At 40.0% G+C, this 27,765-nt stretch overlaps 1 protein-coding gene across 1 annotated transcript in view; it reads right to left on the reverse strand.

Annotated features, from left to right (window-relative positions):
- The window catches only part of LOC149258549 (Isochorismatase family protein), a 263,248-nt gene extending 241,115 nt beyond the window's left edge, over window positions 1-22,133 (reverse strand). Inside the window, exons 1-2 of the mRNA XM_089415503.1 lie at window positions 21,882-22,133; window positions 21,672-21,785 (exon numbers count right to left, since the gene is read on the reverse strand). Coding sequence (XP_089271629.1) covers window positions 21,672-21,785; window positions 21,882-22,001 — 234 coding nt within the window. The 5' untranslated portion in view covers window positions 22,002-22,133. The remainder of the gene's footprint in view (window positions 1-21,671; window positions 21,786-21,881) is intronic.
- Between the last annotated feature and the right edge of the window lie 5,632 nt (window positions 22,134-27,765).

Raw genomic sequence — 27,765 nt, forward strand, 5'->3', positions numbered from 1 at the left:
AGCCTCTAACTCCTACTAGCCTCTGCTCTTTCAACTGGGAAATTTGCATTGCTGATGATTCTGCAGTGTGCCTCCTGCACTGTTATCATCACTGATCTGTGCTCCTCAACATCTGACTGCCACTAGTCTGCAACTATCACTCTAGAACTGACTGCCTCAACTAACATTGATCATCCTGCTTTTGAATATTGTGGGCCCCCGTAGCAAGGGTAATGATCCATACACCATCTGATGCTCACCTCAATGAACCCTACCTGAATCTCTGTGCAACGCTGGGACTAAAGCTCCATATTGCCCCACCTCTCTCCTCGAGGAATAGCTGCATACATGGCAAAATCTTCCTCCAACTGGGAGGACAGCTGATTTATCTCTGCGGATGTTGCCGCCTGATCCTGTTTCTCCTTCTTGTCCTTGTTCCTTTGAGGACATTGAGTGTTGTAGTGGCCAAACTCGCCACACCTGAAGCACTTGATCTTAGATAGATCCTTTTTCTTCTTCTTTTCTCCTTGTGAGCCTTGTCCCTGACTGGGACCTTTTGCTTTCCCCTTTAATGCAAGGGCCACATTGTCTTCCTCCTTCACACCTTTCAATCCCTTGTTGTTGTTGTCATTGATGGAGCTCTTTACTAGAGATTGGCTCATCTCCTCTTGTTGCAGGGCTGACGACATCTTGTCCCACCCTAGTAATGTATCTCGTCCCAAAATGCCTTGGATGAAGATTTCCCATTCCTCAGAGACACTATTCAGGGCCAAATGTACAAGCTCTATCTGAAGGGGCCTCTCCTACGACTGCAAGCTCATCCCGGATATCCTTAAGTCTGGTGAGAAAGGGATTAACGCCTTCACCCTTCTGCATTCGAATATTCCTCAGTTTCTCTTTCAAGAACATCTTTTGTAGCTCGGAAGGATTCTGATATAGTCCTAAGAGAGCATCCCACATCTCTTTGGCCGTATTCTTGGCCGCTATGTGTGAGACTATATGATCTCGAACTCCATCCAAGGTCATCTGCTTTGCCTTAGCCATCTCTTTCTTGAATTCTTTCAGCTGATCTGAATCAGTAAGATCTACCACAATGTTCTCAGCATAGCTTTTCAAGCCATGCTCATCTAACAGGGAGGACATTTTGGCCTTCCAGATGATATAATTGGAAGCTCCATCCAAGCTGTCCTGATCTCTAAGCCCAACCGTGGCCATTTCTGCAAAAACTCGACTCGTAATGGAATTCTCCCTCTTTCTCTAACTCCGCTGCTAGCTCTGCGATTCGCACTCCCTTCTAGAGTGAGAAAATCTACCTGTTGCAACTGGAAATTTTGGATTTTTGAACTAGAAACCCTCTGAGAGAAATCCCCTCTACGTGTGCACTTTCTCTTCCACCTGGCACTGAATCTACTCTAGCAAACCGCTGCAAACCCTCTGTGGCCGGACCAAGAATCTGCTATGAAAAATTATGAGTTGCTCACCTCTGCCTGCACTGCACTCATGGCTTTTCTGTTTGTACCCATGCACCTCGTGGTTGTACAGAGAAATACCGTGCGGCTCTTGCGGCTGTACTGGGTGATCTCACATGAATCTCGTGGTTGTACTCGTTGAACCTACACGGCCCTTCGAAAAATTCGTTCTACAGCTCCTTCTCAGCGGCGAATTTTCCCCTTCGCTTTTGAGCTTCTAATCTGTCAACTCTGCTCTGATACCATGTGAAATTTCCATGAAATGCAGCAACTAGAATTAATTCTTCTAACAAATTAACAATTTATTAATTTTCTGATTAACATTGAATTAATCACACTTTAATTTCTTCACCAAATAAAATAAATGTTGCAGAAATAAAAATGTTTGAAACTGAGAAATTTTAGCACACACATGAAAATGACACAATTATTTTTGGACAATTGTCCCCTGAAAAACCTAGTGTGGGAAAACTAGTGCAGTAGCCGAGGGTTTTATTATCATGCAACAGTGAGAAATTTTGATTACAACTGGATGCCCAAACTGGCAATCCTCTACAAGATAAATTGGCCAAAAAAAATTAGTGAGACAAAATTTGTCTCACCCAACACTGATCCAACTCCACAACTGGTATAAATAGGCAACACGAAAACCCCTGCGCAAGCTCATGAACACTCTGCCTGGAAGTTGCAACTAATCAAGCCATCTGCCCAACTCAACCTCTCAGAATGACTCACGAGCCCTTCCAAAAATTCTCCCAACCTCCAGCAATTGAATCGACCCTCTGTTTGGCCAAATCGAACTCTGCCTCTGAAGCTTCTGCGCGGCCCCATTGAGAAAACTCATCCCTCCTGTAGCTGACTCTTTGGAACTGGAAAACTTCCTCTGTATCACTAACTCTGCACCTCTCTAGCTCTACGTCCCCTCTCTGGCTCAAACTCTATTGCTAGATAGCCCAAATTGCCCAAGGAACTAGCACTCCAAGTGTGTTGCTTGTTCTACCCATCAGCCTCTTCTTATAATCTCCAATTGGGACTCCAACGACCAAGACTAAAACTTAATCGATGGCTGAGATCATCTCCAAGTCGATTTGTGTGAGTTTCTAAATAATTCTCACCTTTCTCAATTAATTACTATTAATTAATCGATTTCCCTAAGTTAGACTTAGGCATTTTTAATTTTTAATTATCGATCAATTAATTTAATTGAGCTATCTCTAGGTGGAATTTCCATAAACGATTTCTGGGTTTTGGAGAACTCTTGTGTTTTAGCCTCTCCACAAATTCTCAAGACTAGAACACCATCCAATGCTACAAAAACTAATAGGGACCATCAATCTTGGATTGAGATATACTATTGGAGACGTAAGACTACATGGGTACTGGGATGTTGATTGGGTTGGTAACTCTAATGATAGAAAAATCACATTCGAGTATTGCTTTAGCTTAGGATCTGCCATGATATCCTGAATGAGCAAAAAGAAAAAATTTGTAGACCTTAGCACGGCTAAAGTCGAGTACATTCTTGCTAGCATGGCTAGCTATGAGGCAGGATGGCTAAAGAAGCTCTTTCGAGAGTTATTTAGCATGTATTGGATACAATAGTAATTTACTATGAAAATAGAAGTGGGATTCGACTTGTTGAAAATCACATGTTCCATAACAAGTCCAAGCACATTGAGATCAACTATCACTATATCTAGGATATGGTGCAGAGAGGATTAGTGAGACTCCATATTGCAACTGATGATCAAATAGCTGACATACTTACCAAACTTTTGCCAAAAGGGGATTTATTGGTTTTCACAGAGAAACATGGACTGATGGATGTGACCCTTCCTGGAGGGGGCGGTCATGGATGACAGAGACGAGACTTGGTCGTGTGTGATCCTTGTCATGTGATAATCTCCCCAAGCAAAGACTTGGTTGTGCGCAATCTTTGACAAGTGGTAATCCCCCCAAGCAAAGATGAGACTTGGTTGTGCGTGATCCTTGTCAAGTGGTAATCCCCCCAAGCAGAGACTTGGTTGTGCGTGATCCTTGACAAGTGGTAATCCCCCCAAGCAGAGATCAGACTTGGTTGTGCGAGATCCTTGTCATGTGTTGGCAAGTGGTAATCCCCCCAAGTGAATATAGGGTGATGGATGAATCTCCCCTATGATGATTCTTCTTCATTAGATTGTAACATAATTGTTCCAAAGCAGAGATCTTTGTTTCAGAAAGAAATTCCTCCCTAGATTAAAGGGAGTGTTGAAAATTGGTAGCTAAGGGATGAATTTCCTTGAATAAAATACCATTTCTGACAATTCTAGAGTGACTTTCTAAAAATAGAAAGTCATGCCTATCATTTCAAGCATGACTTTCCAAAATTAGTAAATCATCTTGCTTCAATTGGTAATCAAATATAGATGATTGAAAATCACTTAACTTATCCTTAATCAATATTAATGGTTCAATTTTTACTTAAAAATCAATATTATCATTAATATTATTTTTTTATTATTATTATTATCCTTATGATACTATAATATTATTATCAAAAATGGAAATACATGTCAACTTTCTTGCTTGGCACTCAATCATGCCACTTTGCACCTCTCTCCTTGATGGCACTCGTACCCCTCTCTCTCACTTAATGATGTGTTACCCTCTCTCTCTCTCTTAATGGATTCGTTGCACTCCTCTTACACTCTCTTACACACATTAAAGACTCGTCATAAAAGATTCCTCTTATGCACTCTTCAATGCATAAATTACTCTCTCTCCTTCAAAGGCAATCGTACCTCTTTTATGGCATGAGTTACAAAGGCAAGCGTACCTCTTTTATGGCATGAGTTACAAAGGCATGCGTACCTCCCTAAATGGCATATATAACTCTCCCTCAAGGCATGTGAGTTACTCCTCCTTCATGGCTCGAAATCCTTGCTCCTCCTATATATATCTGCTTTTCATCTTCACTATTTACTTGTGCATTTTGAAAGGAGACTTCAAACTTGTGAAAGAGAGAGTTGGAGAGACTAGAGAAGGATTGAGAGAATGAGAGAGAGACTTGGAGAGTAAGAGCAGAACTTGGTGAGCCAAAGTGATTCAGTGTTTGCATCCACTGTTGTTATCAGAGATCTTCTTCAAAGTTGGGTGAACTTCTTCATTCTCTTATTGTATTGTGTTTCTCTGTTGAACAATTCATTTCTAATAAAAGAAGAATCTAGTTGGGTTTTCCCCTTGTGGGTTTTGCCTTGGTCATTGGACCTAAATTCTTTGTGTCTCAATGTCTTCTTGGTTGTCTTCTATTTAGCATATGGTTTATATGGTGTATGTTTTATCTACAATTACTTAACTGATATTGCAGCTTGAAGGAGTTTTTATTTTTTTAACTAATTGTTTTAGCATAGAACATCAAGTTTCAACACTTAACAACTATTCCCTAAAATGATATTAAGTGGACTTGATCTAGTTTTTACTCCCAAAATTAGCAATAAAGTATGTTGTGTAATATCCCCAATTTTGTGAGCATGGGAATTTTGCCCAATTTTGGTGATATTAAGTAAAGGGGCAAATATTATTTTGGAAAAAGGTGGCAAGTATTATTTTATTGGAGATGGCAACAAATTATTATTTTATTAAAATGGAGGCAAAAGTCACTTAGTGGAAAATAAGAAAAGGCTAACTTCATTAACGAAGATTTAACTAAGAATGACATGATCAAAGAAGAAATTAAAAAAGGTCAAGTTATTACTCATGACACATGTGCGACTGATCCATCATTCTTGACAGAGCAGATGCAAAATGAAGAAAGACATGTCACGCATATCTTACATACTTCATCTGAGAATTTTGAAGCAGAATGTTCCACATCATCAGTGATACAGCCTGCCACAAAGAAAAAGCGCAATTGAAAGAGAATGAGAAAGCGATTTGATGCATCGGACGGTCGCGAACAGCGTGATTTTCGGACAGGAAGAAGTCCTACCGTATGCAGAATTGAACAAGGCACATCCGAGAAACAGCCGACAAATTTGTCTGAAAGCAGGCAAATGCTCAGTATGCACTATATTGAACGCATCTAATGCCATGGGGCATCTTTGTATTGTATTTCTAACCTTATGCCCTGTTATTTTAGTATTTCATTTTGTAGTGAGATTTGTGTTTTCCATGTTGTTAGACTAGTTAATAACTGAAGAGCTTATATTTTTCCTGTGCTTAACGTTATATGATGATTTTTGGATGGACGCTACTTATGTTATGTTGTGTGTTACGTGGATGCAGATTCTAGATTCTCACATTTCTCCAGTGCAGCAACATATCCCCAAGTAGAACCAAATGTTGACCACCATGTGTCAATGACCCATAGCAGTACACCCCCTTTTTTCGCAAAAGGGATAGTGCCTGATCGTTGTGTTCGTGTCGTCCAGCTATCATCATCAGCTTGATCATCATCTTATAATGTAAACCCAGTCTGCATGTGTATAATGAAAATAATCTCAGCATGTCCGTGTCGTGTATGTAATTACCTAGGTAAACCTACATTTCTGGTGAAGGTCTACATTCCGAAAGGTTTTTTGTCTAACCGATCCATTCTCAGATAGTCGGCAGAGTTTTCCTTCAGCCTTACCCCAAAGCCGGAATGCATTTTGTCACTGGGATCTTAGGGGAGCCCTAGTGTTCTAGATCGAGTCTATGTAAAGGTGATTTGGGAATAATCATAACTATTTGGTTAGGTTATTTTATTACAAATTGCTTGATCTACTAGATTATATATGTGTCACAAAACTGGGTAGTCTGTGAGGGTCTTTTGCAAATGGGTTTTCCCCCTTGAGATGTAAAAAATGTAAAAATCATGATGTAAAGTGTCTTGAGGGTTGGAAAAATAATTTATCCCCTCATAGGTTAATTAATTAAATTTTCTGGCCAAAATTAATTAAAATCCTAAGCCAAAAATTTAATTAATTCTAGGTCCTAGGTAAATTTAAATTCTCTGAAGGCAAAATTCGTCGGTCCTTAAAAATTAAATTTTAAGAGGTCCAGGGACTAAGGTAAATTAATTATTTTGCTAAATTTTAAGCCTTTGGTCCCTGGGGTTAAGTCAAAGTCAAAATTTTGAGGAAATTAATTCAAAATTTTAAATTTTGAGTTAATTAAAATTCATTTAATTGAAAAATTCGAATTTCCACAAAAATTTAAAATTTCGACGAATGAGATTAAAAGAAATTTTGATCCTCATCAACAGTCGAAATTGCTTTGACGAGGATCACTCGAACTAGCAGTTGGAGGATTTATCTTTAAATAGGAGGTGATTTGTCAGTCAGTTCATCCGATCTTTGGATCGTGTACTAAGTGAAAAGCTCTCTTGTATTCTTTTTTATGAGCAATAAAGAAAGACTTTGGGGTTAATTTTCGCCGGCGTTACTCTTCATGGAAATACTGTAAGATGTGTCGTTTTTCATGCGTAAATTTTTTTTTTAGCCATTAATAATAGCTTCTAAAAAGTAATTTGAGTACAGGTATCTTGCTCAGTTGCTGGGGTTTGAACAAGAATCTAAATTCTGAACGTAATAGCGAGTATCTCTATTTGTCTGAGTTTTATTATTGTTTTCTCGCTCTACGTTGATGGTTAAATTGAGTTTTGCAAAAAAGTTTTGATTTTTAGATCATCGGGCATTCGGGGAAGTTTTCGGTTGAACCAGCCAACTCCCAATCTGTGTTTTCTGAAGAGCCCAACTTAATTTGATCCCGGGCTTATCATAAGATATTTTTTATGGGTGATGCATGAAGGGTTTTGAGCTCAGTAGCTCCATTTAAATTTAAAATTTCAAAATTTTTCTGTGCTAAATCGATAGATTTGGTTGTTGAGGACCTCAGATTATCAAATCTGGGAGCGGAGTTGGACTCACACTCCATAGATCTGATAGATCTGCCATTCATGTACATAGATCTGTAATTATTTTCAGTTTTCTGACTTGGGTTTTCTCGGTTTTAGTTTTTTTGGGTCATTGTATATATCGTTTGGGTGTTTTAACTTTTATTGTTATCTTGCAGCTACAGATCTGAAGTAGAAATCTGTATAGAGTCCAGATCTAGGCCCTGGAGGGTAAGAGCTGGATCTCTGGGGTTCATTAACATCTTTGTAGAAATATTAATCAGCCTTTTGCAGTCCACGGGTTTAAATTTAAATTTATTTTTTTTTATCTGGAAAAATTTATAAGGGTTCCAAAAATTTAAATTCAGATCTGGAAATTTCGTGAGGGTTTCAGGGTTAAATCTGAAGCAAGTTGATTCAAATTTTAAATTAAGATTTCTGGAAAATTCTTAAAGAAGTTCTGGTAAATTTTAAGGGGTTTCTGGGCCACCAGTTTGCTTATTGGTTTCTTTGATTCGCGGCCTGATTTGTGGAGTTCACTGTGCATTTCGATTTTATTTATTTTTAAACAAGGCCCCAACCTTGCTGCCTGCTTTCTCTTCGAATCCGCAAAGTCCCAGCTTCGTTGCTATCTCCCTCTGCATTTTCCTCACCAAACCCTCGCTGCGTGCTGCTGCTCCATCTCTCTCTTGCGTTTTCGTCCCTCTCCGCAACTCTGCCTGCTTGATTCCCTCATCATTGCAGCTTAACCCTCATTCCAACAGCCCTGCGTCCTTATCCTGTCTGCAGCCATACACCCATAGCCTCCATCTCCTTCCCACAGCTCCATTCAACCGTAGCTCTAGCCCTCAGCATCCCTTCTCGCTTTTCCTAGCTGCTCCATACATAAACCCGCAAGCAGCTCCATCTTTTGCAGGCTCCCACGTAGCCATCACTGTAGCCCGAGCTCCCTCCGTCCAGCAAAGATGCTCCCGCGTGCATTTCTCTGTTGACCTGCAGCTGCAAAAAACCACAAACGCATACATTCGATTTTTATGTTCATTTGTATATATGCGTTAGTTTTCATTTAGCTTTGTTTTTTTTGTATTTTATTTTTTATATCTTTCAAGGTTTAGGTCAGTCATTCATTTTTATTTTTATTTGATTTCATTCCATTTAGTTTCACCTTTTTTATGGTTTTGATTAAAAAAATATAAAGTTTCAAGACTCTAAAAATTTAAAAAACTAACCTTTTGACATTTTATTTTTTCCTTTCTTTTATTTCTAATTTAAAATTTTCATTAAAAATCATTAAAAAAATTAAAAATTTCTAAAAATTTTAAATTTTGTGACCAAGGAGTTAAAATAAATTAAAGGAATGGCGCTTTAACATTAAAAAAAAATTAACGTGGCCTACGGCCCATTAAAAATTCGATTTATTAACCCGTTGATTTGTTTTACTTCTTTATATTTTGCCTAAGGAGTAATTGAAGTGCTAATCTAAAGTTCCTTGGTGTTATCTAGTGATTAAATGCATTTTCATGATTTTTCTATGGTCAAAGTGTGACTAGTGTTTTAAAATTTATAATGGCCATAGGAGAAAGTTGATTAAATCTAGATCTAGGCAGTTAACGAAAATTATTTTAAATCTAGAATACCTTGCGTGATAAAGTTTTGGGCGTTTATATCGATCATTCATGATTGTCATTGTTCCCCACATATTGGAAAATTATTCTGGATGACTTGTTTTCTTACTTAATCTATGGTTAATTCAAATTAAAAGTACTGGTCTATAATCATCTCTAGTTGGTGGCCGTGTCTTGGTTGCCTTAGCGTTTAATCTATTCATCTGATTAATCGAAATTCATTTACAGTTCATCAAGTTGTTCAAACTTCATATTTAAAATCTCCTAGAGCCCATGCTCCACAGGCTTTCTCATCCATTTACCTTAGGGACTACCCCCCTTGACTTGCCTAGGAGAGAGTCTAAACGGAGTGAGTAAGGATCAAGAGTGACAGCGCTTACTCTGAGCGTTGTCGCGGTGCCTAGACACTTTGTGCGACAACAGGGTGGCGTAGTAAAACCGGGGAATTCGGATGTGAAGGTTGTTGGAAGTGTTCTCATCGAGTTTCCACTTCAGAAAGGAGAAATTACAGCAGGAAGGCAAGCCAAATACTCAGGTCGAGTTGTTGGTCGAAGGGACTATGTCATCCTCACCCAGGACTGCGCAGTCACTAGTGGGGGTCATTTGGAGGGAAGCTTAACCAGAGGATTGAGGAGCTGGGTTGTGGGGAAATTGTTGGGAGGCTGATTTGGGAGGTTTCTTGACATTTTGGCAGCGAGTTACAACAGTTCCAGTTACAGGCATCGATTTCCAGTATTGGAGGAGGGCCAATCCCCAAGGGGTCGAAATTGGCGAGTCAAAACAAGCAAAAACCCTTTCTGGGTTTCTGGGTTTTTGGGGAGGACTAAATCCCCAAATTTGCAGAAATTTATGAGTTGTTTTGAGGGGGTAAATGAGAGCTTGAAGTCAGCCAGCAGTGCAAATTTGAGGGGACAGTGTAGTTCCAGAGGAGCAGCGAATTCACAGCAGCTGGGCACTTTTGTATTGATCACCTAAGGCTTGTAGCTTGCCTTGTGCAAGCCCAGGTGCACCTCATTCAACTTCTATTGTACTCCAGCGTATCTGTTTAATGAAAAATGAGCCAGTTGGGTGTTTGATGAGAATTTTTTGTTCATGTGTTCCTTACTGAGTAAAATTTTAATGTGAATTTTATTACGTCATTGTTATCACTGCAAATCTTCCATTAGGAATATTACAATACTCCAAAGGCACTGGTAAGCAGCAGCGATCCTAGAGATCAGGGAGAGCTTTAGCAGAGGAGTATGGGCCATATCCATCATGGGGCACTTAAGTTCCTCAAGGAGACAAAGACAGGTGTTCCAGTGGTGAGCACGAAGCACGATTATGTAAGGGATGTGTCTTGGGGAAGTTTGCCAAGGCAGCTTTTCCAAGGAGTGACAAGAGGTTCGAAGGTGTACTAGATTTGATTCATTCTGATATATGTGGTCTGATGTCGACACAGTCTCTCAGACGGTTGATTTCTCTAGGAAGACTTGGATTTACTTCTTGAAGACCAAGGATGAGGACTTTAGTCGCTTCCAAGAGTTCAAATCTCTTCTGGAGAATTTTGTACTAGGGAGGGCCATGTTGTATGACCAGGATATGCCAAGATACTTATGGGCAAAGGCATGCAGTATTCTGGTGTATATTCAAAATAGGGTCCCACATAAGGCATTGGGAAAAATGACACCTGATGAAGTGTTTACAGGAAAGAAGGTATATGTTAGCCACCTCAGAATATTCCGCTGCATGGCTTATTGTCACATTCCAGGAGAAACACGTTCCAAGTTAGATCAGACTACAAAGAAGGGGTACTTTGTCGGGTACAGTGAGACTTCAAAGGCATACCAAATATTTATTTCAAGGACCAAGAGGATAATTGTCAGGAGAGATGTTTGATTCATGGAGGACAAGGCATATCGGAGGTCCAGAGATTTGCCAGCAACAGTTGATCATAATGAGCAGCTAGCAGAAGCTCCAAGGGTAGAACAGTAGAATCAAGGACAGGATAGTACGAGTATTGTTACTAGTACGAGTACTAGCTCAGGTACAAGTGTTCCAAAGAGTTCATAGAGCATGGAGCAGCAAATGCAATAGATGCATGAGATGCATCAGGAGGATGTGGAAGTCCAAATTCCACCTTCTACAGTTGTTAAGAGGAACCGAGAGGTTCAGCGGACACTCAAGGATGCTCAGGAGTTTTTGGGGACTCCTAGGACGGGCAGGAGAGAGCAAAGACAACCAGACATGTACACTGGCTACATGGCAGTGATAAGCCAATTTGTGGATTCCAGCTATCAGAAGGCTGCATAGCAGCAGGTGTGGTGAGACACCATGGTTAAGGAGTATACCTCAATCATGCAAAACAATGTTTGGGAGGTGGTGCCTAGACCGACAGACAGGGAAGTGGTTGGATCACGTTGGACCTATAAGATCAAGCACGTGCAAGCAATAGCATCGAGAAATACAAGGCAAGGTTTCTAACCAAGGGGTTCTCTCAGAAGGAGGGAATAGATTATAAGGAGACATTTGCCCCCGTGACCAGGTATACTTCCATCAAGGTTGTGATCTCGATTGCAGCACAGATGGGATGGCTAATCCATTATATGGATGTTAAGACGATGTTCCTTAATGATGAATTGGAAGAGGAAGTGTACATTGAACAACCAAAAGGCTTTATAGCACACAGTAGTGAGACCCACGTGTAGATTGAAGAGAGCATTGTATGGGCTCAAGTAGGCTCCCAGTGCATGGTATGAGCACATCGATAGATACTTGTTAGGGGATTGGCTTCACGAAGAGTGAGTCAGGTGTGAACCTCTACTATTTGATGGTTGGGGGTGAGGTACTCATTCTCGTCCTATATGTGGATGACTTGTTTTTGACAAGATCATTGGGGCTCATAGAAGAATGCAAGAGGGACCTTGCAATGGAGTTTGAGATGAAATACTTGGGGTTAATGCACTAATTTCTAGGCATGGAGGTGTGGCAGACAGATGGGGAGATTTTCCTTGGACAAGGGAAATACTGCATCGAGATCTTGAGGAGATTCAAGATGGAAGATTGCAGAGCCATGTCTACACCCATGATAACCAATTGGAGGAAGGTAGATACATCTAAGGAGAAGGATGTGGACCCCACATTATACAGGCAGTTGATTAGCTCTCTTATGTATTTGGTCAACACTAGGCTAGATATATCCTTTGTGGTAAACTCTCTGAATCAATTCATGGTTGAACCGAAGAGGGTGTACTGGACATCGGCGAAACATGTTCTATGTTATTTGCGAGGTACAATTGAGTAGGGGATCAGATATACTCGAAGTGATGGTGTTAGGTTGATGGGAAGTGATGGTGTCAGGTTGATGGGCTATACTAATGCAGACTAGGTAGGTAGTACAGTGGACAGAAAGAGCACTTCAAGGTGTTGCTTTAGCATAGGATCCGGAGTTGTCTATTAGTACAGTAGGAAGTAGAAGTTTGTGGCAATAAGCTCAACAGAAGCGGAGTATATAGCAACGAGCATGGCAACATGCAAGGCCATTTGGCTTCGAAATTTGTTAGTAGCCTTGTTTAGTCAGTGTAGGAATTTACAGGGTAAGTTCCTCAGACAAGTCACCAAAGGACACCGCTCACAAACAGATCACAGATCAATACACCAGTATTTTGACGTGGTTAAAACCCTCAAAGAGGGAAACAGTCCACGGCCTGAGCCAACGCAGCCACTTCAGGCAATTTATTAATAAAAGAATGAAAATTTACATATGCTTCTCTCATAAACGGATTACCCTACAAATGACCCTCCATGCGCTTTAAATAGAAATCATGGACCAATCGGGTGTTAAGCCACGGATCAAGTGTCCGTAATACCGAGGAGAGAATGAACCGTCAGATCACTACATATCGTGACCGTCGGATTGTAAGTTACAAAATGTACATAGTAAAGAAACACACTTTACCTAACTCTATACTAGACCAAGTTGTACTTAACTATTTCCTATGTGTCGGAATATCCTAACATCCCCCCTTAAGAACAACTTGGGATAGGATTGAAGGATTTACAAATATGACACAATAGGGGAAGGAAGGAGGCACTAGAGCCTATCCCCCCTTAGTGACAACTTCCTGAACTCCAACCATAAATCGAAGTTTAGTGAACTTCGCCTCTGTGAGAGCCTTTGTAAAGATGTCTGCAACTTGATCATCTGTTGAACAATATTGCACTTCAAGAAAATGGTCGTGAATGAGCTTTTTGATGAAGTGCATGTGCAGTTCAATGTGTTTGTTGCGCTGATGTTGGACTGGATCTTTGCATAGCTTAATGGCACTTTGATTATCACACCAAAGTGTAGTCGGATGCTGCTGCTGAAAGCCAAACTCTGACAGGATCTGACGAAGCCACAAGGCTTCCTTACTAGCTTCTACGGCACCACGATACTCTGCTTCTACTGAAGAAAGAGAAATGGCACCTTGTTTCTTGCAAGCCCATGTAATAGGTCCTGAACCAAGAGTGAACACATAACTTGCAGTAGACTTCCGATCATCAGGGTCACCAGCCCAATCGGAATCAGTGAAACCAACCAATAGAGGAGCTGCTTCGGCACTGTAATGAATCCCAAACTGAACTGTACCTTGAACATAACGAAGTATTCTTTTAGCTGCTTTCCAATGACTTTCACGTGGGTTTTGCATAAACCGAGAAACAAGGCCAACAGCAAAGGAAAGGTCAGGACGAGTATGGGTTAGATACAAAAGTTTTCCTACAAGTTGACGGTATAAGGTAGCATCAACTTCAGGAGAAGTACAAGTGACTGAAAGTTTGACTCCAGACTGAAAGGGAGAAGGGGCTGGCTTACAGTCTTCCATGTGAAAATGGCGTAGAATATCACAGGCATACTTGGACTGAGAAAGGGAAATACCTTCCTTGGATTGCAAGACTTGAAGACCGAGAAAATAATGTAAGTGTCCTAAGTCTGTCATTTCAAACTTCCTTTTAAGGCTAGACTTCACATGGTTTATAAGGTTGGGATCACTACCAGTCAGGATAAGATCATCAACATAAAGAACAAGAATGATAAGAAACTTGCCCACTTTCTTGGTGTAGACAGTATTGTCAGAATGACACCTAGAGAAGCCAAATTTTAAAAGAAAGTTATCCATTTTGGCATACCAAGCTCGAGGAGCTTGCTTGAGACCATAAAGGGATTTCTTAAGCCGACATACAAGGCTGGAGTCTGTTTGTATAAAGCCAATAGGTTGTTCCATATAGATTTCTTCATGCAAGTCCCCATGCAAGAAGGCGGATTTAACATCCATCTGATGGACTTCCCATTTGAAAGAGGCAGCAAGGGAAAGAACAAGGCGGATAGAGTTCATTTTGGCAACAGGGGAGAAGGTTTCAGTATAGTCAATGCCTTCAACTTGTGAAAAACCTTTAGCAACAAGACGAGCTTTATGTTTATCAACTTTCCCATCTGGTCCATACTTGGTTCTGTAAACCCATTTGCATCTAACAAGTTTTCGTCCCTTTGGTAGAGGAACAAGATCCCATGTATCATTTGCCAATAATGAATGATATTCTTCATTCATAGCTGCTTCCCAATCTGGATGGCCTGAAGCTTCTGCAAAGGTGTCAAGATCATAATTCACTGAAGCTTGAGCTAGTAAAGAAGAGGCTCTCTCGAACTGAGAACGTGTACGTCGCTGATCTGTAGGATCACCGGCAAGATCACCTGCTGCATCCCGAGTAGCACAGACCCATTTTGGAAGCTGAGGAGCTGAAGGAGGATCCTGAGAAGGTGGGGGATGATTTTCATCCTCGCTTTCATCATCTGAAGAAGAAATATTTTCAAAAGTAGAAGAGATAGGGAGAGGTGGCACATCCGCCGAACTAGGCTCGCAGGCCGATATATTTTCATCAAACTTTACATCTCTTCTAAAGATAACATTTTTGGACTTAAGTGGAATAATTCTATATCCTTTGACATCTTCAGAATATCCAACAAAAATACATTTTTCACTCTTTGGTTCTAAAGCTTTATGTTTCTCGTCTGGAATATGGGCCCATGCTTCACTTCCAAAAACACGAAAGTGACTTACATCTGGTTTGTTTGAGCTCCATGCTTCTTCTGGAGTGATATTCTTTAAAACCTTAGTAGGAGTGCGATTTATTATGTAATTTGCACAGTTAATTGCTTCTGCCCAATAATTAAGACTAAGTCCTTTAGATTGAAGCATACAATTAGCCATTTCCTTTAAGGTGCGATTCTTCCTTTCAGCTACAGTTACACCATTTTGTTGTGGAGTATATGGAACAGTATGTTGCATTTGAATTCCATTCTCAGTGCAAAAGTTGATGAATGGTTTTTAACATATTCTTCGCCATTATCAGATCTTAGCTTAAGAATTTGATGTCCAGATTGTTTTTCAACAAAGGCCTTAAAGGCCAAGAACATGTTAAATACTTCACTCTTGAGTTTTAAGAAGTCTACCCAAGTGCGACTAGAGAAGTCATCAATGAAAGTTAAGAAATACTTGTAGCCAGAGAATGAAGCAACTGGAAGTGGACCACATAAATCACTATGCACGAGCTGTAAAGGGGCTGAGGCGTGCCAAGAGGCACGTTTTTCAAAACTGTCCCGATGATGTTTTCCGAGTACACATCCGGAACAAACACCATCTCTGCAAGATACCATTGGAAGACCTGTCACCATATTTTTTTTACATAGATTCTGAAGAGAGCGATAGTTTAAGTGACCAAATCGCTCATGCCAAAGTTTGCTCATTTCATCATTATGAGCAACAAACACTGAGGGAATTTACAGGGTAAGTTCCTCAAACAGAACACCAAAGGACACCGCTCACAAACAAATCACAGATCAATACACCAATATTTTGACGTGGTTAAAACCCTCAAAGAGGGAAACAGTCCACAGCCTGAGCCAACGCGGCCACTTCAGGCAATTTATTAATAAAAGAATGAAAATTTACATATGCTTCTCTCATAGACGGATTACCCTACAAATGACCCTCCATGTGCTTTAAATAGAAATCATGGACCAATCGGGTGTTAAGCCACGGATCAAGTGTCGGTAATACCGAGGAGAGAATGAACCGTCGGATCACTACATATCGTGACCGTCGGATTGTAAGTTACAAAATGTACATAGTAAAGAAACACACTTTACCTAACTCTATACTAGACCAAGTTGTACTTAACTATTTCCTATGTGTCGGAATATCCTAACAGTCAGAAGGTGGAGACGACTATGATTCACTACAACAATCAAAGTTGCATCACACTCTCTGAGAATCCTATGTTTCATGATAGGTCGAAGAATATAGAAATCAGATATCATTTCATCATGGATTGTGTACAGCGCGGGGCGGTCTAGCTACGATATGTGCCTATAGATAAACAAGTAGCGGACATCCTAATGAAGGTCTTTGGGAAGGCAAGATGCATCTTCTTCAGAGATGAGTTGGGTGTTATGCAGAACACCTTCCTCACTAAGAGGAAGTGTTAGATTTTGTATCTCGGACAGGTGTTCTAGTCTCAAGAGGTTCCATTGAGGCTAAGAGCACAAGAGAATAAACTATCTCCAAACCCAGGAAATTTTCTAAGGGAAAAATGTCTTAATTACATTATTGACCAGTTTTAATAGTTTTCATAAGTCTAACTTAGGAAAGTAGGTTAATTAATCAGTATTAATTGAGACAAGTCAATTTCTCTCTAGCAACTTCTAGAAAAGGTACTTGATAGAGTCAAGATGATCTTAGCCATTGATCGGGATTAAATATTGGTCGTTGAATTCTCAACAAGAGATTATATGAGGAAATCGATGGGCATCTTGGAGATCAATAAATTGAGGCGAAGTGATAGTGTTGGGTTTGACACCAGCGAGGGTTTCAGCAATGATTGAGTGAGAAAAACTTTCCAGAGTTTATTTCTCCAGCTTTTGGATTTTAGAGGGAGGTTCTGCAAGGACTGAATTATTTGCAGAAGGCCGAGAATTTTTCTCCTGTTGTGCGAATTATCAGAGGGAGGTCAATTTGCGAGGAGGAAGCTGATTTCCCAGAGAGGTTGATTTGCGGGAGAAAGGCCAAATTGCCAGAGAGAGTCCAATTTGCCAGGAGGAGGCCTAATTTCCAAAGAGAGGTCGATTCACGAGAGGAGGCCAATTTTCCAATGGAGGCCAAGATTTTTCTCCAATAGTGCGAGTTGCTAGCGGAGACCGAATTCCTCCAGGCCACATGTGTGGGCCAAGATTGTGCCATACAAGAGAGCCGAGTTGCTTCCAGAGGGTCGAATTAACTTGCAAAAGTGAAGATTGATTTTTTCTAGAGCTTTGCCATTCTAAGGCAAGCAGTTGTAATAGTTATCAATTACAGATTTGCTAAAGAAATAATAAAACCCTCATCTGCAGAACTTGTTTTCCCCACATTGGGGTTTTTCCAGGGACATTTGTCCAAAAATATCGGTGTCCATTTTTATGTGTGTGGTTTTCTCAGTTCCTGTGAATTTTTAATTGGTGAATATTGCAGTAGTGTTTTTATTCAGTATTTGCAGTAAATATCTTTGCTGAGACAAATAATCTTTAATAAAAGATAGGTTGGATAATTAGTAGATAACTACAATATGTTCTAGATCAGAGTTAGATTTGGAATTTTCACACAATTTGCATTGGTTTTAAAAGAATATGACACATCCATAGAACATTCAACAAAGAACAAGATTCTCTTGCAAATGCTCTCTTATCTCTTCCATTCCAAAAGGAGCTCTTGGAACTTGTTAATCGAAACAGAATAAATCACTTCTTTTCCTCCCATTCCCTGATTCCAACAAGATAGTCCATGACTCTTTAGATTGTTGTACAATTAGATTTGACTATTTCTTCTTTGGATATGAAGGAAAGACACCTTATTAGGTGGCAGTACTTCCTTTGGCAGAACATTGTATCTCAAATGTCATTGTCCTGCCTCATAACAGACAGTTGGATATTCCTCCTGCTCTTTGCTCCAACCACATCCCAAACTGAAGTTTGAACTAAATATTGGCAGAACCTCATATCTCCTTGGGTAATTCCAGTCCCTCCTTTTAATGGCATCCTTTCATTATTTACTTCTTACTCTGTCCCCCACATTTCCTATTCAAACCTGTCTCCATCTGCTCTGCTTGTCCACCTAGATTATCCTATTCAGAAATGGATGAGTTTGGGCGTCCAACATGCTAACTGGAGGAATGGAGTACAGACAAAACTAAGTTCCAATCTAAGTTATTCCATTCAGAAATTGGTAACAATGCAGCAAGTAGGAGGTTGATGTTAACAGCAAGTATGGTTTGGGAAATCCATCAAGACCTTGAAGCTGTTGTGCAAAGTAAAGAGAAAACAAATTGTGTTCTGCCTAGAAGGATAAATAGTTCAGAAGCACACATTCAGATTATCCAGGAACAAGTCCAGGCATCGAATGACCGAGCCTCCACCTTCCAAGAGCAAGTCATCTTGTAAATCAATGCCCTGCAGTAACAAGTTTCTACACTGAACCAGTAAATCATGTTTATGTTAAGAGGCTAGAGCATACGATGGGATGCAGAGACGAGCCTTCTCAAGATACCCCGTGACAAGCAGATGAACCAACCCAAGGGGCCATCCCCCCTTCCAGTGACAGTGTTCTGGATCAACAAGCTACGAAGTCTCATAGTAGACAGAATAACACTGAAATCCCTAGTGACATAGAATCAAACAATTTTTCTGTTTCTTTGCCTTTTGGGTTGCGTTTATAAAAAATGTGTAATTTTCTTTTAAAAGAAATACAAGTAAAGAGCTTCTGTGGTTTTGTCCATCATACATCTCTAATTTTGTATATCGATACAGAGAAGTAAAATTCGCTGTTAAGGATAGATATGTCAAGGAACCTGTCTCTTTGTTAGACGGAGGCAAATAAATCAATCAGCTATATAGCAAAGACAGCTTATGTAACTCTCTGTTTGAAAGTTAATGAAGATTGTGTTTTTGTTTAAACAAAGATGCAATACAATAGTGTCGCAAAACAATAGACATAGAAAATTAAAAGCACAATGTGTTCAGTCCCACTCCGAGGTAATCAAAGCTCTAAAGGGCCTACCCATCCTCGTCAACAGCTACAAAATGCCCTATACTTAGAAAGGACATTGTCATAAGGTTTTTTCATAAAATCCTGGGTGAGGGTTTAGTGATGTCCCTTAAAGAAGCAAAAGTTGAGGTGTCACTCTAGTTACTCGAGGTCAATACAGGCAAAAAGTTGAGGTGTTGCTCCAGTTACTTGAGGCCGAAACAGGGAGGAGGAAGCCAACAACGAGGTGATTAGCTGTGTTGCTCTAGTATTCTTTCATGGATGTCTGTCAAGAATTTTAGTCTATTTCTGGTACTCTTCATCAATCGACTGTCTAAAAGGTCTATTGGACTGACCCAATTCTGGAGGACAGATTTGTCTTGTCATATATACAAAGGGCTAGAGGAAGCAATGTAGCATAATTTATCCATCCTCACGGTCTACCTACTTAGAAGTTATTCCATGTGCAGTATTAGCATTGTAACAAAGAAAGCTACATACCTAGTCCTCAAACATGACAAAAGTGCTGCATCTTCCCCAATATATATATTTATATTTGTGCGATTACAAAACTAGCACATCGACGCTGTAAGAGGGAAGCTTCAACTTATAGCACGAAATTAAATCAGGTTTCGACTTGAGCATTCAAAAGCACTTCGTATTGGACTAAAAAGCTTGATCCTTACAACCATCCGACTTTGCTCCCTAAAAAATTATATCACATCTTCTTTAAATAGAGTTTCTGGAATCTACACATTATTATCTACTATTGAAATAACAATTACTAACTGATCTTTCAACTTATCAGAAAGTGCAGTTGCCCTTATGCAAAATAGTTCATTATTATCTTCAAGCCTATCCCTTGTTTACTTTTATAGTCCAATTGTCATCGACAGATCTCCATCTTCCAATACCTTTTTGCATGAGTACTGCATTTATCCATGCAATGGTTTGTGTTACATTCATGCACATTTATTGTCTTGCTATAAACCCCTTTTTAATTGCCTCATATTCTCCCTTTCTTATTCACCTACATTATCTAGAAAAAAAATAGTGACATCTACAATTGATCTTATGACAGAACCCCACATACAAGCATGACATATTCCTCTGCATCAACCTCACAACAACAAATCTCCGGCTCTGCTGCCATGAATATGAAGCTTTACATAGAGTATGAGCAAGACCAAACAAAAGCTCAACTGTTGCAAAAAACATGCCAAGGAGCATGAGCAATAACATCCAAGCAATGAAGTTTGGCATCAACTCTGAGCTAGAGTAGGAAAATATTCAGTTCGTTCAAAAGGCATCTCAACTAGCATAAGTAATGACATAGTGGCCATCAAAACCAATGATTATTTGATATGTAAGAAAGTTCTTAGCATATAAGGCTTATATAATGCCCAGAACCTTGGAGTTGAATTACATGTGACGTGAATGTATTTTTCATTATCACCATCTCAGACAGTTCCTACGGTCTCCTTGATTGGTTGAAAGTTAGGGGAATATTTGAAAATTCTGTAAACGGAAAGCAATACATACATGTGTAAGCTAGAGCTATGTTGACCCCCTAGTACCTTTGACATTCTTGGAGATTATTCAGTCTTTGGTCCTGGTTAAGATTATTGAGTGGTTGGGAGAATGGTTTGTTCTCCCATCCACTTGGGTTCAATTCCAAAGGACATGTTTGGCCTATGTGATAAGGCTCAAAGAGTAGGCAACCCCTAGGATAGAGTCCACTCCAATAGGGTCGAGACATCTTGGCTCTTGTTAAGTCATAAGTTATTTGTATATCTGGCTTGCATGCTGTTGGATATACTCTTGGTGTTATAGTGGCAGCCAGAAGGATTGATCTAGGCCTTGCGCAAATTATCACCCACGAGTTACAAATTCACCATGGTTAAATGAAAAGAATATTCAGTTTTCGAGGAGCTCAAAGAGCACAGTAAGGTATTTGTCCATCAGTGAGTAGACGCCCATATGGGTAGAGCTTGCCTTTTCTTCAACGTTGGCAAAGCCGAAGTAATTGGCTACTAATGGATTTTTATCATTCAGCTCCTTTGAGGGCCAGTGATTTGGAGAGTGCCATGGATCACTGACCGGCTATGAGCAAACTTGGGTGAACTAAGATAATCAAAGATCTCGGAGGGCAGTGATTTGCAGAGTGTCATCGATCACTGAACTGCTATGAGCAAACTTGGGTGAACTAACATAATCAAACATATATAAGTGGTCAATGCACACCTCCCCAGGCACAGTGAGAAGGGGTATCCAAACCATGACCTTTGATACATGAACTTAGCCAACTCAAAATTAGACAATTGAGAAATTATAAGTGGCCAGTCCAGACTTAGAAGCCACAGTGAGAACGTGGGTATCTAAATAACATGACCTTTGAGCTATGAGATCAGACAGCTCAGAATGAAGAAACTGCGTGTAACACAATGTAAGCCATACCAAGTGGATAAAACTATTATGTCCAAAGCACCTGGGCTTCAGGTATTATACTCTGTATTATGCTTAATCAAATGGGAGAGTTGAAACTTGACACTGTTTAATCTTACTGGAAATTGCCTGGAAGCCAAATATCTATGCCCGCAGGAAAACCCCTTCTGAATAACAAATTCGATTCAGTAGAGAATTTTGCAAGCAAAGCAAGGAAAAGAAATGTTACCCATACGATGAGTGCCCCTTTCTCCCTGGCCAAAGCAACAGATTCCTTCACAGCAGGAACAATTGATGCACCTCCAGCAACGTGCATAGGTCCTCCTGGCAGAATGAAGTCATTCTACAAAACGAATCATTACTATATAGATACTTTCTTTGTCCGAATAAGCGTTGTGTAAAATTGAAATCTAATTAAAATTTTGGTTTCAATGAATACCTGCATATCAATCACCAGAAGGGCAATTTTCTTCCAGTCAAGAGAGTGTTGGGTAGCATCCATGTTTGCCTGCCTGCTCTGGAGAATTGTTGTTGATTTACAAGGTTTTGTCCCGGTCATTAAGAAACGAAGAGAAATGACTGATTTATTATAACTGCTGAGCCTTTTTGGAATGTTATGACTGAATTATTTCAATCCATTAGAGATTCCTGCTTAATTGCTCAGCCTTTTTGGAATGTTATGATTGAATTATTCCAATCCATTACCCCGGGTGGTGAGTGCACTTTTTACGGCGGAACCTAGAAGTTATACACGTTGCCTTTTAGGAGGGGAAGTTTAAAAGTTATATATTTTGACCTTTAAGGATGGGAAGTTTAAACGTTATAAGAGTGGAGTTTAAAAGTGGAGTATAAATAGATGGAAAAAATTATTTTAATGTTAATAAAGTTAAAGATAGTTTATGGGACATATTGCTTCGCCATTTAATTCATGTATTTAGTTTTTTTCCTATGAAGCCTCACCATAAATGCTCCGAGTTTCTTGACAAACCTTTCGTTGAATAAATTATTCCAAGAGTTAGCTCTCAAGATATATCTGCATAACTTTCCCTAGTGTCTTTGAAGGTTTTGCAATTTAAAATGAAATGTTTTTTATTTCCACTTTTCCAGAAGAGCAAAAAAATAAATACTCTTTCTTCCCACACTTTTTTTGGTCTTTTCCAGCGCTTTGATTCACAATGAAGTTGATGAGAATTAGGAACAATAAGAATTTTAGCTCTCTAAGGAATATTGGCCCCTATGTTGATGATTATGAGTGGGATTAAACTCTTCAATATAGTAATTTTTTTTCTCCTTAGCTTCTTATCCCAATTAAGCTTGTGGAACTTATCCATAACAAAAGTTAAGTTTTTATCTCGTTACCGTTTGTGGGAGACACGTTCAAGCAAATACCTCATTTACTAAACCATTTGTTATTTTGTTGCATCTAAGTCTTCTTTCTCTTGCACAAAATGTCATTAAAGACAATCTTAGGTCATCTTCTCTCTTCCATTTGTTTAATTTTTTTTAAATATCTTATGATTCGCACCATAGCGTTTGCTTCAATAGGAGTAGCCCTCGTTTCACTTAACAAGATATCATAAGGAACTGCAATTTTAATTTTGAACTTGTTTGTAATCAAGCGCTTCTAAATTTTCTCAATTTGTTTCCACATCATGTCAAATGTACTATTGGCCCACAGTTCACAACCGTAGAGAATCATCGGAATCACTAAAAGCCCAAAAAGAGTTTGAGTGGTCTTCTAGTCCCATAACTTTGCCTCTCTACACCTATTTTGAAAAGCATAAAATGCTTTCCAACCCCCCAAAGTTTTTTTCTTTCTATAGTCGTCATAGCTTAGATTTTTGTTGAAGTCAATTCTGCGATATTTGTAATCCGCAACTTCTTCGAGAGTGTTGCCTTCAAAATAGAACTTATGTTGGTTATGTTTTCTTTTATAACAAAAATCTCCCGGACGAAATCACATAAAGAATTTTATGTCAACGTGTTTGGAACCGCTTACTATGGTTCATCATCAAGACATTGATGGATAGTTGAACGACAAAACTAATAAATAACAGAGATGCAATGAGTAGTTCCCAATAGTAGCTAAAGAAAAAGTAAATTAAAATTGTTTATTTAATTTTTTATTATTTTAATATATATTTATTCATTTATCTATTATTTAATTAGAGGAACAATGAAAAAATAAAGTTAAAAATAAAAATAAAACTAAAAAAAATCTTAAAAAATGGAAACTAGAAAATAATAAAAGAAATTAACAAAAGTCAAAGAATAATATAAAAGAGAGGAGATATTTATTTATCTATCTAATATTTAACCAAAGGGGACTATAGATATAATAAAGTCAAAAGTAAAAGCCTTTAAAATAGTAAAATTATTAAAGAATCCAAATGAAATTAAAATGGAAATTAGAAAACACTAAAAGAAATTTATTAAAAGTCAAAGATGAATATATAAGACTAGAGAATCAGAGAGATTGGATAAATCTTATCACATCAAACCAAAATAAAATATGAATTGGAGAGGAAACCCTAGTGATGGCTCTGTCGAACCCCGTCGAGCTCCTGTTGTCAGCTAGGGCTCGCACTGCAGTAGATTTCGGCTAAACGTTTACACTCTCTGCGTTTTGGTGAATGTTGTTATTCCGCTGACACTCATCGGCTCCTGGCTCCAGGGATTATTGTCTTGATGCAACTACACAGTGGTTTTTGGCATCTGTCGGCGGGCAACATATTTTGTGGAACACCCATCACTTTTTGTCGACTGAGATGGAGGATGACTTGGTTGATTACTCTGAGGACCCTTATGACTCGGTGCCTATATGGACAGTTTCGCCACCTGAGTTGTCTGTTTCTACCTCCCCCATCTCCCTGCAGATCCCATCTTCTCTGGCGGGTGACCCTAGGGGTTTCTCGGTGCCTTTCTTCTCTCATCCTTGCCCACCGGCTCAGAATTTTGTGCCGCCGGTCAATCCAACCCCCTCCTCCCTGTCTTTTTCGAGCTCTCCTAGTGCATCTCTCCTCCCAGACTCCTCCTTTTCCTCTCCCTCGATGGCATCTTTGTAGTTCCTTGCCTCCTGTCTTAACCCTACCTCCTACCCATCGAATCTATCGAGTACCTTCTCACCTAAGGTTCCTCATCAACCTAACCCTTCAATCTAGGGCCCTCCTTTCCATTACTCTGCGGCTCCACCTAGCCCCTTTTCCTCTCCTGTGGCCTCCTTTCCCATTACATCTGGCTACTTTGAGGGCTCCTCCCTCCCGCCTCCTGACATTGGTGTTGGTATTAGGGTTTTTTTTGCACAGGGTTTAGTCTCAGACATCCTGATCTCTACTCCTGTGGGCAAAATGTACAAGGGCATCAAGAATGGAAACAAAAAACTCTCGCTCATACTTGGTGACGGGCTGCAGATGGGGGCGTTATAGAAATTGTTGATAGGGCACTAGTCGGACGTGTGTGTGGGCGTTCATACAGCATGGCTCGCCTTCGGCAATGAGTACTGGAAATATGGGGACAAGTCCTCGAGGAACTACTATCCGTAGTCACACTTTCTCGGGGATGGTTTGTACTTATATTTCAGTGTCCTGAATATATCCCCTAGGTACTGTCTAAATACTAGCATATTGAACTTGCCCTGGTGCCGCTCAAGCAGTGGAGTCCCCCTTTTGACCCAGATCGCGAACATCTGGGGGCCGGCCCTATTTGGGTTCGTCTGCCTGGACTCCCACTCCATTTCTGGTCAGAATACATCTTCAAGCGAATTGGCAACACTCTGGTCACCTACTTGGATTATGATAAATCCTATGTGATTATTGGCAACATGGCCATGGCGCACATCCTTGTTCACCTACACACTCGGGAAGGCTTGGAGGAGAATCTTAACATTCAGTGGCGAAATACCAGTCGTCTTCAAATCCTTGACTACGATGGGGTTCCTTATAGATATCGTCGTTGCCATAAGATTGGCCACCTATATAAGGATTGCCCTCTGTTGGCTATCGGTTCTGCCTCTACACCGCAACATGATAGCAACACCGCAGACATTCCTTCTGGTGCTCAAAACAAAAGGACTACTTGGAAAGATGGTCGCCCCCCTTCTTCAAAGGATTTGTTACGCAACTCGACCTCAGCTCCTATTCGTCCACCCTCTCCTCGCATTACCAAATCTCGGGCAGCGGCGGCTTCCATCTCATCGGAGAATCCTCCCCTGTCTCCCCTCATGTTAATCCCTTTATTACTAATGCTCTCCATATTGCATCTTCTACACTTTGCACCTTTGCACCTGCATATATTCACACTCTCACTTATCCCTCTGTTTCCTCCCCTCCCTTATTTTCGGATACCCTCCTTACCATCCCTGATATCCCAGTGGTTTCTCCTCTCTTTGAGTCTTCCTTGAATTCCCGGCTGAGTCACTCCTATAATCTCCGCTCGACAATTAAATTTTCCTCCGATGACTATTGTGGTCTTCGCATCATCCCCCCCCCCAAACTGTCCAAACCGACCAAGGGTCGCCACTCTCAAATCTCCAAATCTATCATCCAAACTAGTTTGGATGTAGCCGAAGGGCGTCAACTTCCTATTGATAGGGCCCTTAGAGCATTGACATCCCCTACCTCTGTTTATCCTTTAATTGTCATGGGTTGGCTAGTCCCGCCAAAAAACTAGCCTTTCGGAGACTACTGGAACTTGAGAAGGTGGACATTATTTTTCTAGAGGAAACCCTTACCCTCATTAATCATATTGTTCCTACCCTTGAAGCACTTGTTACTGGATGGCACTTTCATGCCCTTGATGTTTGGGGCCGTTCTAGAAGCATTTCATTTGGCTATAACCCTAGGTCTGTCAGACTGCTTAATGTTTGGGGGGCTAATATTTTCTCATATGATTTCGGTAGATATTTGGGATTGATTAATGTATATGGTCCTTGTATTAATCTGGCTATCTATTGGGAATCACTCCTTGATTTATCCTTCTTGCAAGATGATAACATCATTTTTTTTTTGGGGGGGGGGCTAAATTTCTCTATTGGCCATGACGAATCATGGGGTCGAAATGCACAGGTTGATCCTTTCTCCGACTCCATCTACACCCTCCTAAATGACAACCATTTCATCAATATTCCTATGGCTCGTCCTCAACCTACCTGGTGCAACAGAAGAACCGGGGATGCTATGCTTGCCCGTAGACTCAATTGTTTTCTCATAAAAGAAGCATTACTTGTCCATTTTTCCTTGTATCATCAATGGGTGGGATCCGAGGGATTATCCGATCATTATATCTTGAATTTGCAACTGTTGATCGAAAGCCTAAATCCCCCTTCAAGTTTAACTCTACTTGGCTCAAGGATGCAGTCTACACCAATATGGTCTCGGATTACTGAAAATCCCATCCCTCTCTTCTTGACCAATCCCATACTGAATGTTTTGTAAAGAAGCTCCTCTGCCTCAAGCACAAAATTGTTGAATGGGAAAAGGAAAAAAGAACCATGGATGAGCAACATCTTAATGACATTGAACTCGAACTTACAAACCTGACTAGAGTAAATGGGAGGGGTTTTGAATCTATTGAGTCTAAAGAGAGCCTTATTCATCTTGAAGTAGAGAGAACCAGAATACTGAAGGATAGAGAGGAAACTTGGAGACTAAGGAGTCGTGCCATTTGGCTACAATCTGGGGATGACAATACTAATTTTTCCATCAATTTGCTAATGGGCAGCATGCTATCAATAGGATTTAGCACCTGGAGGATGAGACTAGTCAACGAGTTCATTCATTTAATCATATTGCTACCCTCAGCTCCTCTCATTTCATTAGACTTTTCAAAGCACCCCTGTTATGCAACCAACTCACAAAATAGAAGAAAAGATAGATCAACGACTTCAAAATCAGCCTCTTTGAGGGGGCAACCTCCTTTACATTACACAAATGAATAATTCTTGGTTGATTCAAATGAGAAAACCTCCTTTCTATACATAGGAGTCTAAGGTGTCACAATATAATCAAAGTCGACATAACAATAACAATGTAAGGGCACAACAATAACAATAGTGGGCTTCTATGGGGCACAATAATAATGTAAGGGCACAACAATAACATTAGTGGGCTTCTATGGGGCACAATAATAACAATATGGGGACAACATGGGCACAACAATAATAATAAGGGGCTACAATGAGAATAATAATAAGGGAATACACTACTATTAGAGGGACCTAACATGCCCCTCTCCTTCAAAAAAGTGTTGTCCTCAATGCTTGAGTAGTTTTGGATGCTTCTGTATAAAATTATCATCCTCCCATGTGGAATCTTCAGCGCGTAAGT

This window comes from Pinus tabuliformis, chromosome 6 (genome assembly GCF_031772625.1).
Source record: "Pinus tabuliformis cultivar Carrire ecotype Pingquan chromosome 6, CPIR1, whole genome shotgun sequence".
Taxonomy (NCBI): Eukaryota; Viridiplantae; Streptophyta; class Pinopsida; order Pinales; family Pinaceae; genus Pinus; species Pinus tabuliformis.